This window comes from Salmo salar, chromosome ssa01 (genome assembly GCF_905237065.1).
Source record: "Salmo salar chromosome ssa01, Ssal_v3.1, whole genome shotgun sequence".
In the NCBI taxonomy this organism is placed as follows: Eukaryota; Metazoa; Chordata; class Actinopteri; order Salmoniformes; family Salmonidae; genus Salmo; species Salmo salar.
Window position 1 is genome coordinate 166,265,368 of NC_059442.1, and position 20,543 is coordinate 166,285,910.

Below are 20,543 nucleotides of genomic sequence, written 5' to 3' on the forward strand. Positions count from 1 at the left end.
TGGCCAGACATCAATGAGTGTGCACTGAACCCAGAGATCTGTCCCAATGGAGTGTGTGAGAACCTGAGAGGCGGTTTCCGCTGCTTCTGTAACACTGGCTACGAGTCTGACAACACGGGCAAGAACTGTGTGGGTGAGTGGAGAAAGTCTGTTTCTGACACTGCGAAATGACACCATCTTTCTTTTAACTTGACCTTCAGTGACACGAAATGTCATGACCTGTGATGTAGTGATAACAACAAATTGCTAAACGTTCACGGTGAGCAAACTAATGTTCAATATACTTTTAATTAAATATAAAAACACTGTATTTACCCTCCACTACATCACTGGTCATGACATCTTGTTTATGCCAGTATGATTACCCATAATTCAGTATTAAAAAATGGCCTCCATAGTCAGAAGAGCACACCGGCCAACTAGGCCTGTGTCTATGCGAGGCTCAGTTCAAAGTGCTTCCTCCGTTACCCAACTGACATCCAGCTTGTTGTCCAGGCTGAGGCTGAGAGGCAGTGGAGGTGTAGTGGTGCCTCTCTTTCAGTTGGTAGGTTACGTTGTCCCCCCCCGTCACTTCCTGTTCTGCCACTGGCTGTCCGTCTCTCAGCAGAGTCAGACTAATGTGGTAGTTCACCTGGGCCCCTCTATAAACTGCTTTTATGCAATACCCATTCTATTGCAATCCATTCCATCCATCCATAAGATATTCATCGTCATATGGTGACTGACAGTTGGTTTCCAGCTAAATAGTCACGTCAGTCATGTTGTGTAAACATTCCATGGAAAGCGTTTTGAAGTCACGATCATGGTGGTTTTCCCGTTGTCCATCTGACACCCAGTCATTCTCTGCTGAACGTGTACATCTCCCGTGGAATGAAAGCAACTGTCTCAGTTCAGATGATCTGAGGAAAAATGGCTTCAAACACTTTGTCCTGAGCTTCGCTAGCCTCTGTTTTATATGGGGCATTATATCCTTGGTGGACTAACTTTGATGGTGGAGTCATAGACACCAACCATCCAACATCAACACAACAGTAAACTCTGGGAAAGGTGTCTCTCCTGAGATATACAAGCAGGTCCAAAATTATTGGCACAGTTGATAAAAAGATTGTATAAAATAAATCATACAAATACTGAGCTATATTGTATGCAACAAAAAAAATACAATTATAAAATGTTATACTAATACAATTGCTCAGAGAAAGAGATTGCCTGATAGACCTTTTTCTCTTACAAAAATAAAATTGTTGTCTAGTTGCTGATTGTTGAACAAATCAAACAACCTCATTGTTGGTTATATTAGATTGATGTTAGAGTCAAACAACTGAGATTTGTGATGAGGAAGAGGAGGAGAGCTAACCTGGGAGCCTGTCTAGAGATTTGTGATGAGGAAGAGGAGGAGAACTAACCTGGGAGCCTGTCTAGAGATTTGTGATGAGGAAGAGGAGAGCTAACCTGGGAGCCTGTCTAGAGATTTGTGATGAAGAGGAGGAGAACTAACCTGGGAGCCTGTCTAGAGATTTGTGATGAAGAGGAGGAGAACTAACCTGGGAGCCTGTCTAGAGATTTGTGATGAAGAGGAGGAGAACTAACCTGGGAGCCTGTCTAGAGATTTGTCATGAGGAAGAGGAGGAGAGCTAACCTGGGAGCCTGTCTAGAGATTTGTGATGAGGAAGAGGAGGAGAGCTAACCTGGGAGCCTGTCTAGAGATTTGTGATGAGGAAGAGGAGGAGAGCTAACCTGGGAGCCTGTCTAGAGATTTGTGATGAGGAGGAGGAGGAGAGCTAACCTGAGAGCCTGTCTAGAGATTTGTGATGAGGAGGAGGAGGAGAACTAACCTGGGAGCCTGTCTAGAGATTTGTGATGAGGAAGAGGAGGAGAACTAACCTGGGAGCCTGTCAAGAGATTTGTGATGAGGAAGAGGAGGAGAGCTAACCTGGGAGCCTGTCTAGAGATTTGTGATGAGGAAGAGGAGGAGAGCTAACCTGGGAGCCTGTCTAGAGATTTGTGATGAGGAAGAGGAGGAGAGCTAACCTGGGAGCCTGTCTAGAGATTTGTGATGAGGAGGAGGAGGAGAACTAACCTGGGAGCCTGTCTAGAGATTTGTGATGAGGAAGAGGAGGAGAACTAACCTGGGAGCCTGTCTAGAGATTTGTTTCACCGACCAAACCACCCGTTTCAGAGTAGGCAGCCCCATTTAACTATTGTTTGCCTAACGTTATGGGCAGCTATTAGCACCCATGTCATGCATTATAAAATGCATTATGCGTAGCAGGGCCCTGTGTTTTGTTAATCATGTCACATGACCAGGATTTTAACCTTTTTATTTAAAGCTTTTTCAGCGAACTGTCCCCCTCTTTTTATGGTAGCACCAGCACCATCCTTAGACAGTTGCTCATTTCTGGATAATGCTTAAAATACAGAATAAAATCTTGCTATGTCACATGATTGCACAAAATGACTTGTGAAGAGGGTATTCACAGGAAGTGTTACCCAACACAAAGTGAGTAGTCAGAACGGTACACTATTACCTTTACTGTTCCTTTTGGATGTTTGACTATTGTTAACATTCTGACAATACATGCAAAGTTCTCACATTGCCTTTTGGTGGTTGGAGCGCTATAACTTGCTAAGTCTTCCTAGTTACCACAGTCACCACTAACAGTAATAGTAGCCCATTCAAACAGACTTATTCTCATGTCCTACGCTGATGTAACTTGATTGTACGCCAAGGATTGAAATGAAGCATAGAGAAACACACAAAACCACATTTGATTCCCCTCTCGTTTTCCTAGCAGTAATGATAGAAACACAGGTGCTACAACTCCCCCGCCGCCAAGGAAAATGTGATCTCTGTTTCCCTTTGACTACTGTCTATACTACTATAGTCAAAACATAGAGTTAATTATAGACCGACTTAGTCTGCTTCCTAAGTGGCTCCCTATTCCCTTCACAGTGCACTACTTTTGACCAGGGCCCATAGGAAATAGGGTGCCATTTGGGACTCACACTTAACATGGTGGAACCAGAATCCCCACTATTAATCGTACAGAATATCGTCTGTTCGTTCCCCCAATTCAGTTGCGCTACATTTCACCTCTGAGACAAATCGCCTTTCTCTATTGAAATGACATCATGGTGTGTAGCTGCCAGGTAAAGACAGACATAAAGAGAGAACACTGCCAAAAGACCTGTAGACCAATGGACGGAGGTAGGGAGACAGGGAAAGAGGGAAGGAGAGAGGGAAGAAGGCAGAAAGGACCAGATTTGGGTTTTGGAACGGGCTTTTCAGCCACTGTAAACTCACAGCCACTATAGACTCAGCCACTGTAAAGTCAGCCACTGTAAACTCAGTCACTGTAAACTCAGTCACTGTAAACTCAGCCACTGTAAACTCAGTCACTGCAAACTCACAGCCACTGCAAACTCACAGCCACTGTAAACTCACAGCCACTGTAAACTCACAGCCACTGCAAACTCACAGCCACTGCAAACTCACAGCCACTGCAAACTCACAGCCACTGTAAACTCAGCCACTGTAAACTTAGTCACTGTTAACTCAGTCATTGCAAACTCACAGCCACTGCAAACTCACAGCCACTGTAAACTGACAGCCACTGTAAACTCACAGCCACTATAGACTCAGCCACTGTAAACTCAGCCACTGTAAACTCAGTCACTGTAAACTCACAGCCACTGTAAACTCACAGCCACTGTAAACTCACAGCCACTGTAAACTCAGTCACTGTAAACACACAGCCACTGTCAACTTAGCCACTGTAAACTCAGTCACTGTAAACTCAGTCACTGTAAACTCAGTCACTGTAAACTCACAGCCACTATAGACTCAGCCACTGTAAACTCAGCCACTGTAAACTCAGTCACTGTAAACTCACAGCCACTGCAAACTCACAGCCACTGTAAACTCACAGCCACTGTAAACTCACAGCCACTATAGACTCAGCCACTGTAAACTCAGCCACTGTAAACTCAGTCACTGTAAACTCACAGCCACTGTAAACTCACAGCCACTGTAAACTCACAGCCACTGTAAACTCAGTCACTGTAAACTCACAGCCACTGTCAACTTAGCCACTGTAAACTCAGTCACTGTAAACTCACAGCCACTGTAAACTCACGGCCACTGTAAACTCACGGCCACTGTAAACTCAGCCACTGCAAACTCACAGCCACTGCAAACTCACAGCCACTGTAAACTCACAGCCACTGTAAACTCACAGCCACTGCAAACTCACAGCCACTGCAAACTCACAGCCACTGCAAACTCACAGCCACTGTAAACTCAGCCACTGTAAACTTAGTCACTGTTAACTCAGTCATTGCAAACTCACAGCCACTGCAAACTCACAGCCACTGTAAACTCACAGCCACTGTAAACTCACAGCCACTGTAAACTCACAGCCACTGTAAACTCAGCCACTGTAAACTCAGTCACTGTTAACTCAGTCATTGCAAACTCACAGCCACTGCAAACTCACAGCCACTGTAAACTCTGGAGTTGTGAGCCTTCCAAACGGAGTACACTAAAAGAAATACACAAACGCAAGCAATTTGGTTTTCTAAAATTGCCCTTGAAAGCACACAAGTTCTTAAAATGAAATTCTCCCAATGGAAGCAAAAATAATCATGCACTGTAGGTAGCAAGTGTGATTTGAAAGTGGCTTTATTTCAAATAGGGGACTTATTCACATTGTAATTTTAACAGCACTGAAAAAGTGCCTGATAGAAACTTGCCTGATAGAAAGACTGCAATATACATACCAGTATTCGACATAACCATTTTACCTTTCATTTGGCAAGGTAAGACGTTGAATCGCAGGTTCCACCAAATCATTATACAGTATATATTCCATCTCCTCTTGGCCGCAAAGAGAAAATGACATATCACCACCATTTTTGTCAAAACTCCTAATGGAGACGTATCAATTCTGGGAGCGTTTCCCTGGGCGAGTGCGTCCCAAATGGCACTCTATTCCTGGGCCCTGGTCAAAAGTAGTGCACTACTCTATAAGGAATAGGGTTTCATTTGGAACACGAGCCCCTGTGATTCCTGATGGTCGTTTCAGCTCGGTAGCCGGTAACCCCTTTGTTCCTCCCTCCATAGGCATGGTGAAAGAGTTCGACAGGATATTATTTCCAAAGGGCAATTATAGTCAGCTTTATAAGCTCTTCAACTTCCCTTTCTGTCTGACTCTGGGGTTGACTGGGACCTCTGGCAGTCAAAGGGCCCTTTGGGAACGGAAAATGTACAGCCAAATAGGGGCTGGTGAAGACTACATTACCGAAGGGGAGCAAATTCAATCGGGTTATCTTCACGACCTGACACCAGAGGAAATATTGGTGTCTACGGTTGTGGTTTAGAGTTTGTATATTGAGTTGAGAATGGTGGACTGTCAGTCATGGCCATAGTCTCTAGAGTAGGATTTTCAAGTCCTGGAAAGTATTGGGTGTGTAGGCTTTTATTCCAGACCAGAGAAAGACATGATCATCTTCAGTCTGGGCCATAATTAGTGGAATCAGGTTTATAAGAAGAGTAGGGCTGGAACAAAAGCCTGGACACACAGTAGCTCTTTTATAGTGAATTTTATTTTTTTAAATGAAGAGGTGTCAGGTTCACACTAATTCTAACACTTAAAAAGTACACTACATTGCCAAAAGTATCTGGACACCTGCCCGTCGAGCATCTCATTCCAAAATCACGGGCGTTAATATGGAGTTGGTCCCACCTTTGCTGCTCCACTCTTCTGGGAAGGTATTCCACTAGATGTTGGAACATTGAATCAGAGAGGTGCGTGGGGCTGCCTTAATCGACATCCACGTCTTCGGCGCCCTGGGAACAGTGGGTTAACTGCCTTGTTCAGGGGCAAAAGGACAGATTTTTACCTTGTCAGCTCGGGGATTCGATCCAGCAACATTTCGTGACTGGCCAAATGCTCTAACCACTAACATATCAGTCTATTTTTTTGGCCTTTTTCTACCACGCAATGAAATGACGGTTTGAATCATTAAGAGAAATTGTTATGATTATCGATTTTCAAGGTGGGTGTAATGGGTTAATCCTCCCATTAAGCAGTCTGCTCTATGTCAGTTTCAAACACTGATAAATGCATGTCACACACATTCAGCACAAATGTTTTTGCTCAAGAAATGGACAAATACACAAAATGTTTCCATTTGTTTCCTAGACACTGACAAATGTTCTCATAGATACTGACCAATGGGCTTATAGACACTGACCAATGGTCTCAGACACTGACCAATGGGCTCATAGACACTGACCAATGCTCTCAGACATTGACCAATGGGCTCATAGACACTGACCAATGGTCTCAGACACTGACCAATGGGCTCATAGACACTGACCAATGGTCTCAGACACTGACCAATGGCCTCATAGACACTGACCAATGGTCTCAGACACTGACCAATGGCCTCATAGACACTGACCAATGGCCTCATAGACACTGACCAATGGGCTCATAGACACTGACCAATGGGCTTATAGACACTGACCAATGGTCTCAGACACTGACCAATGGCCTCATAGACACTGACCAATGGTCTCATAGACACTGACCAATGGTCTCATAGACACTGACCAATGGTCTCAGACACTGACCAATGGCCTCATAGACACTGACCAATGGTCTCAGACACTGACCAATGGTCTCAGACACTGACCAATGGTCTCATAGACACTGACCAATGGTCTCAGACACTGACCAATGGTCTCAGACACTGACCAATGGTCTCAGACACTGACCAATGGTCTCATAGACACTGACCAATGGGCTTATAGATACTGACCAATGGTCTCAGACACTGACCAATGGTCTCAGACACTGACCAATGGTCTCATAGACACTGACCAATGGGCTCATAGACACTGACCAATGGTCTCAGACACTGACCAATGGTCTCATAGACACTGACCAATGGCCTCATAGACACTGACCAATGGTCTCATAGACACTGACCAATGGTCTCAGACACTGACCAATGGCCTCATAGACACTGACCAATGGTCTCAGACACTGACCAATGGTCTCAGACACTGACCAATGGTCTCAGACACTGACCAATGGGCTCATAGACACTGACCAATGGCCTCATAGACACTGACCAATGGTCTCAGACACTGACCAATGGCCTCATAGACACTGACCAATGGTCTCAGACACTGACCAATGGTCTCATAGACACTGACCAATGGTCTCAGACACTGACCAATGGTCTCATAGACACTGACCAATGGTCTCAGACACTGACCAATGGTCTCATAGACACTGACCAATGGTCTCAGACACTGACCAATGGCCTCATAGACACTGACCAATGGTCTCAGACACTGACCAATGGTCTCAGACACTGACCAATGGTCTCATAGACACTGACCAATGGGCTCATAGACACTGACCAATGGTCTCAGACACTGACCAATGGTCTCATAGACACTGACCAATGGGCTTATAGACACTGACCAATGGTCTCATAGACACTGACCAATGGTCTCATAGACACTGACCAATGGGCTCATAGACACTGACCAATGGGCTCATAGACACTGACCAATGGTCTCAGACACTGACCAATGGGCTCATAGACACTGACCAATGGTCTCAGACACTGACCAATGGGCTCATAGACACTGACCAATGGGCTCATAGACACTGACCAATGGTCTCATAGACACTGACCAATGGTCTCAGACACTGACCAATGGTCTCATAGACACTGACCAATGGTCTCAGACACTGACCAATGGCCTCATAGACACTGACCAATGGGCTCATAGACACTGACCAATGGTCTCATAGACACTGACCAATGGTCTCAGACACTGACCAATGGGCTCATAGACACTGACCAATGGTCTCATAGACACTGACCAATGGTCTCAGACACTGACCAATGGGCTCATAGACACTGACCAATGGTCTCAGACACTGACCAATGGGCTCATAGACACTGACCAATGGCCTCATAGACACTGACCAATGGTCTCATAGACACTGACCAATGGTCTCAGACACTGACCAATGGTCTCATAGACACTGACCAATGGCCTCATAGACACTGACCAATGGGCTCATAGACACTGACCAATGGGCTCATAGACACTGACCAATGGTCTCAGACACTGACCAATGGTCTCAGACACTGACCAATGGTCTCATAGACACTGACCAATGGTCTCATAGACACTGACCAATGGCCTCATAGACACTGACCAATGGTCTCAGACACTGACCAATGGTCTCATAGACACTGACCAATGGTCTCATAGACACTGACCAATGGGCTCATAGACACTGACCAATGGTCTCAGACACTGACCAATGGGCTCATAGACACTGACCAATGGTCTCAGACACTGACCAATGGGCTCATAGACACTGACCAATGGTCTCAGACACTGACCAATGGGCTCATAGACACTGACCAATGGCCTCATAGACACTGACCAATGGGCTCATAGACACTGACCAATGGCCTCATAGACACTGACCAATGGTCTCAGACACTGACCAATGGTCTCAGACACTGACCAATGGTCTCAGACACTGACCAATGGGCTCATAGACACTGACCAATGGTCTCAGACACTGACCAATGGGCTCATAGACACTGACCAATGGCCTCATAGACACTGACCAATGGTCTCAGACACTGACCAATGGGCTCATAGACACTGACCAATGGGCTCATAGACACTGACCAATGGGCTCAGACACTGACCAATGGTCTCAGACACTGACCAATGGACAAATGGTCCTGAGTTGACTGTGAGGCGTCCTCTCTGTTTGCCTGTTGTCTTCCAGACATTGACGAGTGCATGGTGAACCGGCTCCTCTGCGACAACGGACTGTGTCGGAACATTCCAGGCAGCTACAGCTGCACCTGCCCCAAGGGCTACCTCTTCAGGCCAGACTCGGAGACGTGCGAAGGTAAATCAAATCAAATCAAATGTTATTGGTCACATACACATGGTTAGCAGATGTTAATGCGAGTGTAGTGAAATGCTTGAGAGAGAGAGAGAGAGAGAATGAGAGAAGTGATGACTATTTTCATTGTTGTTCTTGATGTTATGTATTTCTGCTTTGGCAATATCCATGTGAATATCATGCCAAAAAAGCCTTTGAAAGAAAAAGAGAGAGAGAGAAAGAGAGAGAACAAGAAAGAGAAATGGTGAGAGAAAGAGAGAGTAGAACTTCCATTTTAAGTGGACACCTGGTAGGAAAAACAAACAAGGGGGAATGGGAGGTTGGAGGAAAGCAGAAATGCCTGGCAAGCCAGAGTAGCCAGAGCAACCATAGTAGCCAGAGAAACCATAGTAGCCAGAGAAACCGGAGTAGCCAGAGCAACCAGAGTAGCCAGAGTAGCCAGAGTTGCCAGAGTAGCCATAGCAGCCATAGTAGCCAGAGCAACCAGAGCAACCAGAGCAACCAGAGCAGCCAGAGTAGCCAGAGCAACCATAGTAGCCATAGTAGCCAGAGTAGCCAGAGCAACCATAGTAGCCAGAGTAGCCAGAGCAACCATAGTAGCCATAGTAGCCAGAGTAGCCAGAGTAGCCAGAGTAGCCAGAGCAACCATAGTAGCCATAGTAGCCAGAGTAGCCAGAGTAGCCAGAGTAGCCAGAGCAACCATAGTAGCCATAGTAGCCAGAGTAGCCATAGTAGCCAGAGTAGCCAGACCAGCCAGAGCAGCCGGAGTATCCAAAGTAGCCAGAGCAACCATAGTAGCCAGAGCAACCATAGTAGCCAGAGTAGCCAGAGTAGCCATAGTAGCCATAGTAGCCAGAGCAGCCAGAGTAGCCAGAGCAACCATAGTAGCCATAGTAGCCAGAGTAGCCAGAGTAGCCAGAGTAGCCAGAGCAACCATAGTAGCCATAGTAGCCAGAGTAGCCAGAGTAGCCAGAGCAACCATAGTAGCCATAGTAGCCAGAGTAGCCATAGTAGCCAGAGTAGCCAGACCAGCCAGAGCAACCATAGTAGCCAGAGTAGCCATAGTAGCCAGAGTAGCCAGACCAGCCAGAGCAGCCGGAGTATCCAAAGTAGCCAGAGCAACCATAGTAGCCAGAGCAACCATAGTAGCCAGAGTAGCCAGAGGAGCCATAGTAGCCATAGTAGCCAGAGCAGCCAGAGAAACCAGAGCAGCCAGAGAAACCAGAGCAGCCAGAGCAACCATAGTAGCCAGAGCAGTAGGAGAAATGGGAGAGGGGAGTGGCCACAGTGTGTCAAGATGTTTTAACCAACTCCATATTACTGAATCACACCTAATACGAAGAGGTATTTTTGTAATGCATCATCAGATGAACATTAAGGTTAATAATACATTGTCATTTTAGGCTTGTTTAGTTAGGCTTAGGCCTAGATTCAATCAGATCAAGAATTAACCGGCAATCGCCAACACCCGCATAGCTGATGTTTTGGCGGAGTGTCGGAGGTGGAACTGCGTTGGAGATGAGCAGCTGCTCTTGTGATCATTGTCAGAAGCCACACCTGTCTCCCTCTCGTTAGAAGTTCAGAACGAGAAAGTGTAGGCTATATAGAAATAATGACTCTCAAATTGAAAAATTATTTAAAACCAAATAATGAGGATTTCTATCAGCCTAATTGAGGTTGTAGATTTCATGTCACATTCCAGTGTTCAAACTTGTAAACAAGGTGGGATTTCTCTTAATGCAACTTTAGGTATAATCCCAGGAGCCGCTTGTGAATTTTACAGGTCTAACGCAGTTCCACCTCCGACTCCGCCCACAACAACAATCGCTATGAGGATGTCTGCTAAAGCTGATCTGATTGAATTGACCCTTGGTTATTATTTCCCCCATCTTGTATGTTAAATGTCAGTACTTATTCAGTCATTCTCTAGTACATTATATATGAAATGAGTGGTTGGTATACTGGAGTTTTTTAATTTTTACTTTTAAAAGTTATAAAAGTCGATAGATGAAGTCAAGTGAAGTTTTTTTCTCAGGACAATAGCAGTGTCTGTTTCTTTCTTTCTTTACATGGGTGAAACAGACAAAGGCCCGTCAAGTACAGGATAGGCATTTCAATCATTCTGAGTTCATATCTGAACCAGATGTCTTTTTAAAGTCTTATATCCCTCAGATATATTCTATGAGTTATTCCACCATATGTACACGCGTGCAGATATGACCGCCCTTCCCTCATACCTGAACTATGCCTGGGACATATTTAAGAAATCGGGTGGTTTTGACTGTGTGTAGACACTGATATTGAGTATGTCCTTTTATTTTCATGGGAAATTTACCCAGTCTATACATTTTCATCAATCTTATGATATACAGAAATGGAAACACCTGGGTCATGTTTTGCAACAGAAAACAAAGGTTTCTATTGGATAGTGTTTCCTCTTCAGACCTCCCATTTCAGGCAGGGGAGAATGAACGTCCCCTCTCATTGGTTTCAGGGTCTGTTCTTCTTTGTTGTGCCAAATGACTACATCCCTGGTTTAAAATGATAGACTACGTACCTGGTTTCAAATGATGGACTACGTCCCTGGTTTAAAATGATGGACTACGTCCCAGGTTTAAAATGAAGGACTACGTCCCTGGTTTAAAATGAAGGACTACATCACTGGTTTAAAATGAAGGACTACATCACTGGTTTAAAATGAAGGACTACATCACTGGTTTAAAATGAAGGACTACATCACTGGTTTAAAATGAAGGACTACATCACTGGTTTAAAATGAAGGACTACATCACTGGTTTAAAATGATGGACTACATCCCTGGTTTAAATGGACTACATCCCTGGTTTAAAATGGACTACATCCCTGGTTTAAAATGAAGGACTACGTCTCTGGTTTAAAATGACCCTTGACTACATCCCTGGTAACCATGCTCCTAAGCCACCTTCCAACCCCTGTCCCCTGGTAACCATGCTCCTAAGCCACCTTCCAACCCCTGTCCCCTGGTAACCATGCTCCACGAACCCCTGTCCCCTGGTAACCATGCTCCTAAGCCACCTTCCAACCCCTGTCCCCTGGTAACCATGCTCCTAAGCCACCTTCCAACCCCTGTCCCCTGGTAACCATGCTCCTAAGCCACCTTCCAACCCCTGTCCCCCTGTAACCATGCTCCTAAGCCACCTTCCAACCCCTGTCCCCCTGTAACCATGCTACTAAGCCACCTGACTGGCCCATAATCAGACATGAGTTAAAATACTATTTGAAATCTTTCAAATACTTTTAGCCTTTTCTTTAATCTGCCTGGAATCCCAAATGTGTGACATTTGCCCGTTTTTAGGAGAAAAAAAAGGTTTCCCTTTTTCTCCCCAATTCCGTGGTATCCAATTGGTAGTTGCAGTCTTGTCCCATCACTGCAACTCCCGTACGGACTCGGGAGAGGCGAAGGTTGAGAGCCGTGCGTTCTCCGAAATACAACCCAACCAAGCCGCACTACTTCTTGACACAATGCCCACTTAACCCGGAAGCCAGCCGCACCAATGTGTCAGAGGAAACACCGTACACCTGGCAACCATGTCAGCGTGCACTGTGCCCGGCCCGCCACAGGAGTCACTAGTGCGCGATGGGACAAGAACATCCCTGCCGGGCAAAAACCCTCCCTTAACCCGGACGATGCTGGGAAAATTGTGCGCCGCCCCATGGGTCTCCCAGTCGCAGCCGGCTGTGACAGAGCCTGGACTCGAACCAGGATCTCTAGTGACACAGACCACTCCGCCACTCGGGAGGCCAGGCATTTGCACTTTTGCGATTATTCTAGTGGTTCCATTGTGCCAGGCAAGCTCAACACATTTTACATTTACATTTGACATTTTAGTAATTTAGCAGACGCTCTTATCCAGAGTGACTTACAGTTGGTGCATTCATCTTAAGATATCTAGGTTGGACAACCACATATCACAGTCATAGTAAGTGGGGGGGGGGGTCAAGTATGAGTGTAAGTTCATGAAAGGGTGAGTGGTGAACTGTGGGATTAGTTAAGATACTCATTGAAGAGGTAGGGTTTCAGATGTTTTTCAGAAGATGGGCTGGGACTCTGCTGTCCTAGCTTCAGGGGGAAACTGGTGCCAGGACAGAGAAGAGCTTTGACTGAGCTGAGCGGAAGTTGACTGCGGGAGAGCAAAGACACCAGAGTTGGCAGAACGGACTACTAGGAGATCTGCCAGGCACGCAGATATGCGTGTCGCCACTTGGATGTCAGAAGAGGGGAAGGAGAAAAGTAGTTATCTGCTAAGCAATGATAGGAGAGACCATGTGATGATATGATGGAGCCGAGTGACTTGGTGTATAGAGAAAAGGGAAGTGGGCCTAGAAACGAGCCCTGAGGGACACCAATAATGAGAGCATGTGGTGCAGACACAGATCCTCTCCACGTCACCTGATAGGAGCTGCCTGCCAGGTAGGATGCAATCCAAGAGTGTGCAGATCCTTAGATGCCCAGCCCTCAGAGAGTGGAGAGGAGGATCTGATGGTTCACGGTGTCAAAGGCAGTGGACAGATCTAGGAGGTTGAGAAAGGAGGATAGAGAGTCAGCTTTGGCAGTGTGGAGAGCCTCCGTGACACAGAGGAGAGCAGTTTCGGTTGAGTGACCCGTCTTGAAGCATGACTGGTTATGGCCAAGAACATTGTTCTGAGCGATAGTGAGCAATAAGCAAGCAATCAAGCCCAGATAAAGTATTTGAAATGATTTCAAATAGTATTTGAACCCAGGTCTGTCCATAATAACCCCAAGGCGCTAAGGCTATGGTTTGTGACTAAGCCCTTCTCTGCCTCGCAAATGCCACCCTATTCCCTATATAGTGCACTACTTTTGATCAGGGCCCATGTAAGGAATAGGGGGCCATTTGGCAGACGCACCTTATGTTGCCAGAGGCTTTCTCTAAAACCAATACAACCCTCCATGGAGTGCACTGCCAACAGAGGGGAAATGACTTAATGGGCTCTAATTGAGTGTGAAAGAGGGATCACCACAGGGGCCTCTGTGGTCTCTCAGGTGGGGTCAGTTCTAGAACAAGGGATTTTTATCCATGAAAAACAATGACAAACAGCCCAAAATATAGCTGTGAGCAGCAATGAACGGGGTTCACAGGATGGTAGAAAGGACACAAGATCAGCATAACAAAGCAAGCACTCTATTATGTAGGAATTATCCTCCTTAATGTCCAATCATTAGTCGTAATCAATAACTCACCCATCTCTTAACTAATCCCTTAGCTTTTCTCAAACTAAGTTAAGAGATGTACCATGGACATAAATACTGAATTGTTATTTGGATCATGAGAAAACGTTTTTCAAAGTTGGAGGAAAATCTATCCTGTCGGACCTTATGGGTCCTTGAGGCAAAGTTGTTCAGCATGAGTAAAGGCACCTACATACAAAGTCTCAAGGTCAAACGAGGGAAATGAGGGTTTAACACTATAACCGCCATAGGCCAACGGCCACTGACATTTGATTTTGTAAAGAAGCTGTTACGAGACCGTTTTATTTTCTATAACTCTATTACTAATCACATTTATTATAAGGGAAACAAAAACATGCTATGTGTTGCAGTAGGCCTTTAGAATAACTAAACTACACCGAAACTACACATAAAACACACTGAAACGACACCTAAACTACACCAAAATCTGGAGTGAATTTGACGTATGGTTTTATGAGGAGAAGATGGTTTTGAGCATTAGCGTTACATATGCCGTGGACATAAATACTGAATTGTTATTTGGATCATGAGAAAAAGTTTTTCAAAGTTGGAGGAAAATCTATCCTGTCGGACCTTATGGGTCCTTGAGGCAAATTTGTTCAGCATGAGTAAAGGCACCTACATACAAAGTCTCAAGGTCAAACGAGGGATATGAGGGTTTAACACTATAACTACACCGAAACTACACCTAAAGTACACTGAAACGACACCTAAACTACACTGAAACTACACCTGAACTGCACCTAAACTATACTGAAACTACACCTAAACCATTCCTTAACTTCTTATGGGCAGATGGGATAGTAGCGTCCCACCTGGCCAACATTCGGTGAAATTGCAGAGCGCGAAATTCAAACTACAGAATTATAAATATTTAACTTTCATAAAATCACAAGTGTAATACATCAAAATAAAGCTTAACTTCTTATTAATCCAGCCGCTGTGTCAGATTTCAAAAAGGCTTTACAGCGAAAGCACACCATGCGATTATCTGACGACAGCAGGTGCACCACGAAAGTCAGAAATAGCGATTTAATAAATGCCTTACCTTTGATGATCTTCTTCTGTTGGCTCTCCAAAAGGTACCAGATACATCACAAATGGTCCTTTTGTTCGATAATGTCCTTCTTTATATCCATAAAAACTCAGTTCAGCTGGCTCGCTTCAGTTAATAATCCACCCAGTTTCCCTCCATCAAAATGCATACAAAATGAATCCCAAACGTTACTAATAAACTTTTCCAAACAAGTCAAACAACGTTTATAATCAAACCTTAGTTACCCTAATACGTAAATAAACAATCAAATTTAAGAGGGAGAATCGTTATTGTCTTTACCGGAGAAAAATACCAAAGAATGCGCTCTCTTCCACACGCTTGGAAACACTACAGCCAAAATGGGAGCCACCTAGAAAAACTATAATTTCTGGCTCATTTTTCCAAAAACCAGCCTGAAACTCTTTTTAAAGACTGTTGACATCTAGTGGAAGCCCTAGGAACTGCAATCTGGGAGGATTTCACCTTATAATAAAAGTGACAGCCATTGGAAACAGTGGTGGGCTGAATTTTTTTTGTTTTTTGGATGGTTTGTCCTCGGGGTTTCGCCTGCCATATCAGTTCTGTTAGACTCACAGACATAATTTTAACAGGTTTTAGAAACTTGAGAGTGTTTTCTATCCAAATCCAATTATATGCATATCCTAGCTTCTGGACCTGAGTAACACGCAGTTTACTTTGGGCACGCTTTTCATCCGGACGTGAAAATAGCTCCCTACCCAAGAGAGGTTAACTACACCGAAACTACACCTAAACTATTCCTAAACTACACCGAAACTGTTTTTGATCAGAGCCCTATGGGCCCTGGTCAAAAGTAGTGCACTGTGTAAGGGAATAGGGTGCTATTTGGAATGCACTCCATCACTCTGTGGTCTGTTTAAACCTACTGGTTTATAGGGTAGTAAATTAAGAGTCTGGGCCTCCTGGTTTGGAAATTGAGAGACTCTGAGGACTGGGACCCTTCAGACCGTTGACGTCATCCCCCTTGACGGTCAACACATCAGAAAGTAACACACACAATAGGATGTTTGGATGGCTGGGGACTGTGTTGTGGACACATACACTCATACAGGAAAACACATTCTTTTACATTTTAGTCATTTAATAGACACTCTTATCCAGAGCCACTTACCGTTTTGTGCATTCATCTTACACACACACACTTTTACAATGACATCTGTTCCTTGTGAACGCTTTAGGAGGGGAGCATAGGCCAGTCGCAGTATAAAGTGAAGCTTTAAGGCTTGTGCATAGTTCTATTCCCCGTCCTGTTTACATCCCCATATGCTTCTAACACGGACTCTTCAGTAGCCATTCCACATCACTAAATAAGATCAGCTCCAAAATTCACATTCCATGCGATCCATTCCCGAAACGGAATTAACGTGAATGCCACACTTCCATGTGTTTGTTACAGTTGAACTACCTTTCAAATTGTACCCTATTCCCTATTCCGTAGTAGTGCACTATATAACAAGTAGGGTTCTATGTAGGATGCAGCCTTAGTGTTGGAAACATCTCACTCACAGGGAATAGTGTTATTTCTATTTCATTCAGCAAGTGTCCCGGAGACATAGCCAAGCGTGACTTACAACACTATACCGTCACGACACTGCCACGACACTGTCACGACACGGCCACTACACTGTCACGACACGGCCACTACACTGTCACGACACGGCCACTACACTGTCACCCAACCAAAATGATGATTCATACCTCTCCTCCTTTACCCTCTCCCTTTCTGTAAAACATATGTCAAAATCACAACAACATGTTTTTGCCGTAGTTTTTAGCTTTTCCTGGTAGCAATGACTTAAGTGGCCTAAGCTTTTGTGTGTTAGGCAACAGTGGGTATTTGCAAGCTCTGTTGTCATCAAGCCAAGCTATAAATTGACACATTTTGAAGCCACATGTACACCAAATTAGATGAAGCAAGCGCTCACTCAATCAGACTTGGGTTTAAGTAGTATTTTAAATCTTTCAGCTTTGAGTGTGTGCCAGATGGGCGGGGCTTGCCCTTTGGGACGATTCCATTGGCTCCATTGTGCCAGACAAGCTTGACAAATACTATTATAATAAATACTAAATACTGTTTGAACCCAGGACTGCCGCTGTATACAGCAGAAGGAATTCCACTCGACTCCGCTCAAACTTGCTGCTGTGCAGTTGCAAGTTCATTCAATTCTGTCAGCACTGTGGCAATACAATAATCCATTTGTTAACTGTTCCTCCAAGCAGATGGAAGTGGAAAACAAATTAATTGTACAAATCCACTGTATGTAAGTGATTACCGTGATTAACTACTGGCTGGGAGGCGTTGACTGAACATTCCAGGTAGCTCCCTATTCTTCCTGCCTTTATGTGAATTCCTGGACCGAAGATTGAGAGTGTTCATTGAGCGTAACTAAGCATCGGTTTAACTGTTTCTCCCGTTGAGCTTTATTTTTTACCGTTGGCTTGCCTTAAAAGTAGTGATGGGGTGGGAATGTGTAGTTACATTTCCTTCATAGCTTGTTTTCGATAATCTTTCTATATTTGTAGTAAAAAAAAGAAAAGACATATGGTGAGCAATATGTTTGGAACATCGAAACCCAATAAAGTATCTATTGCAATACATATAGAATCGTGAGAATTGCAAAACATATCGTATTGGCACCTAAGTATCGGGAGGTCCCTGGCAATTCCCAGCCCTACTTAAAAGCAGTCATTATTTTGGGCTGGCTTTTCCTCTTCGTAGTGTGTCCCTTTTTATATCTTCCCCGTGTTGTAATCAGGTTACAAAGAGGATTGTAGCTATCTTTCGCCAAAATCTTTGCCCCATTGTCTCATTCTTGTCATCTTTTATCATGATATCTGATCATTGAATTAAAGAACTCACTGGCTTTCAAGAACTGGTAAACTGCGCATGCCTAGCAAATCCTTTAAGATCAGTGGTGACGGAGTGAAAAGAGAAAGAAAGCTATCTAGAACTAGATTATTGGGACACATCCACAATCAGAACCTGCTTGTAAATGTACTTAAAGGTGTTACATTCTAACTATTCCCACTGTTTTGAGAGGTAGTTTTGTTCAAGGTGTCACCTTTTAACTCTTCCCCCTTCTTGTAAATGTAGTGAAAAGGTGTCCCCCTCTAACTCTTCCCCATGTAAATGTTGTGAAATGTGTCCCCCTCTAACTCTTCTTGCTTGTAAATTAAATGAAATGTGTCCCCCTCTAACTCTTATTCCTTGTAAATGAAATGAAAGGTGTCCCCCTCTAACTCTTCCCCATGTAAATGTTGTGAAATCTGTCCCCCTCTAACTCTTATTCCTTGTAAATGAAATGAAAGGTGTCCCCCTCTAACTCTTCCCCATGTAAATGTTGTGAAATCTGTCCCCCTCTAACTCTTCTTCCTTGTAAATGAAATGAAAGGTGTTCCCCTCTAACTCTTCCCCTTCTGTTTGTAGATGTGAATGAGTGTGAAAACAGCCCCTGTTCTAACGGACAGTGTAGGAACACAGCCGGCTCCTTTGCCTGCGAGTGCTCCCCTGGGAGCAAGCTGGACACCACAGGACTCATCTGCATTGGTAAATATACACACACACACACGCACACACACACACACACACACACACACACACACACACACACACACACACACTGACAATGACACACACACACAAACACACTGACAACACAACTGACACATACACACACACACAGTCTTGTATAACTAACTTTGTGGGGACACACAATTCAGTTCCATTCAGAATCCTATTTTCCCTAACCCCTAACCTTAACCCTTAACCCTAACCCTAGCCCTAGCTCCTAACCCTAAACCTAGCTCCTAAACCTAAACCTAGCTCCTAAACCTAAACCTAGCTCCTAAACCTAAACCTAGCTCCTAAACCTAGCTCCTAACCCTAGACCTAGCTCCTAACCCTAAACCTAGCTCCTAAACCTAGCTCCTAACCCTAAACCTAGCTCCTAACCCTAACCCTAAACCCAATTCTAACCCTAACACTAATTCTAACCTTAACCCTAAACCCAATTCTAACCCTAACACTAATTCTAACCTTAACCCTAAACCCCCTAGAAATAATATTTGACCCTGTTGGGACTAACAAAATGTCCCCAGTTGGTCAAATTTGTGTTTGTTTATTATTCTCGTGGGGACATCTGGTCTAAACACATCCACTGTCAACACAGTAGATGAGATGGTCTTTCTGTGTATATCAAACGACCATCAATGTATTTTGAAATTGAAGAGAAATCAACCTCTTTCAGGTCATTGGAATGAGTAATTCCTGTCTATGTAGAAATTGAATGGAGAATGGTTTTGAAAAAGGCCATTTACAGCAGAAATGCAATGTTCAATTCAATTTCTAAAGTATAAATTGCAGTTAAACCTACATGCCACCTATAAATGTCTGTATAAATATACACACTGCATGTACCCTGTACTTCAATTTTGTTTTTATTTAGGCTAAGTTATGTAACTGTGCACTGCAATTCAGCACTTAGCTGTCAATGTGTACAATATGAACAAAAACACTTCCTCCTTTTACCTCTGGTTCCCTAGTCCACCACCACCCTAAAAACTGTCATTTTAATCATAGACAGCCTGAAGGGGACCTGTTGGCTGAATATCCAAGATGGCCGCTGCGAGGTCAACATTAATGGCGGCACCCTCAAGTCAGAGTGCTGTGCCACCCTGGGCGCTGCCTGGGGAAGTCCCTGTGAGCAGTGTGAGATAGGTAAGTCACACACATACCTCCAGCTACCCCATAGACAATGATCAGTGGTTCTCAGCTCTGGTCATGGGTAACCTCTTTGTATGCAGTTTGGCATCCATATTAGGAAGTTGTCCGTTGTTTGATGGAGTTTGGTTTGACCAATGCCGACTTCCTAATGTGTATTCAGTAATTATATATATTTTTTTTACCAATTAAATGTAACTTAATGCAATCTAAAATGTAATCTACGTAATCCCCAAAAGTAATTATTTATCATGAGGGGGCCATAAACAATAACTTGTTTGATTTGATTTGATTTAGTAATGCTGCATACTCCAAGAAAGGTTAAAATCTCACCTTTCTGGTACATTTTTTTATAAATTGCTGGGGTGTAGTCACTTTTGAGGACACAGTTCAAATATGAAATATTGTATATGCTGTATTATCCTTATATATTTTTTAAAACACATATTTTATATGTTTAGTGTTAGAGAAAATATTTTCCAAAGGTACTGTATCTCTTGATCAAAACCTCTGGCCCCAACCGCTGTGAACATC

At 44.1% G+C, this 20,543-nt stretch overlaps 1 protein-coding gene across 1 annotated transcript in view; it reads left to right on the forward strand.

Moving 5' to 3' along the window:
- The window catches only part of fbn2a (fibrillin 2a), a 213,954-nt gene that overhangs the window by 104,502 nt on the left and 88,909 nt on the right, over positions 1-20,543 (forward strand). The window contains exons 18-21 of the mRNA XM_045693798.1: positions 8-133; positions 8,841-8,966; positions 18,717-18,836; positions 19,869-20,006. Coding sequence (XP_045549754.1) covers positions 8-133; positions 8,841-8,966; positions 18,717-18,836; positions 19,869-20,006 — 510 coding nt within the window. The remainder of the gene's footprint in view (positions 1-7; positions 134-8,840; positions 8,967-18,716; positions 18,837-19,868; positions 20,007-20,543) is intronic.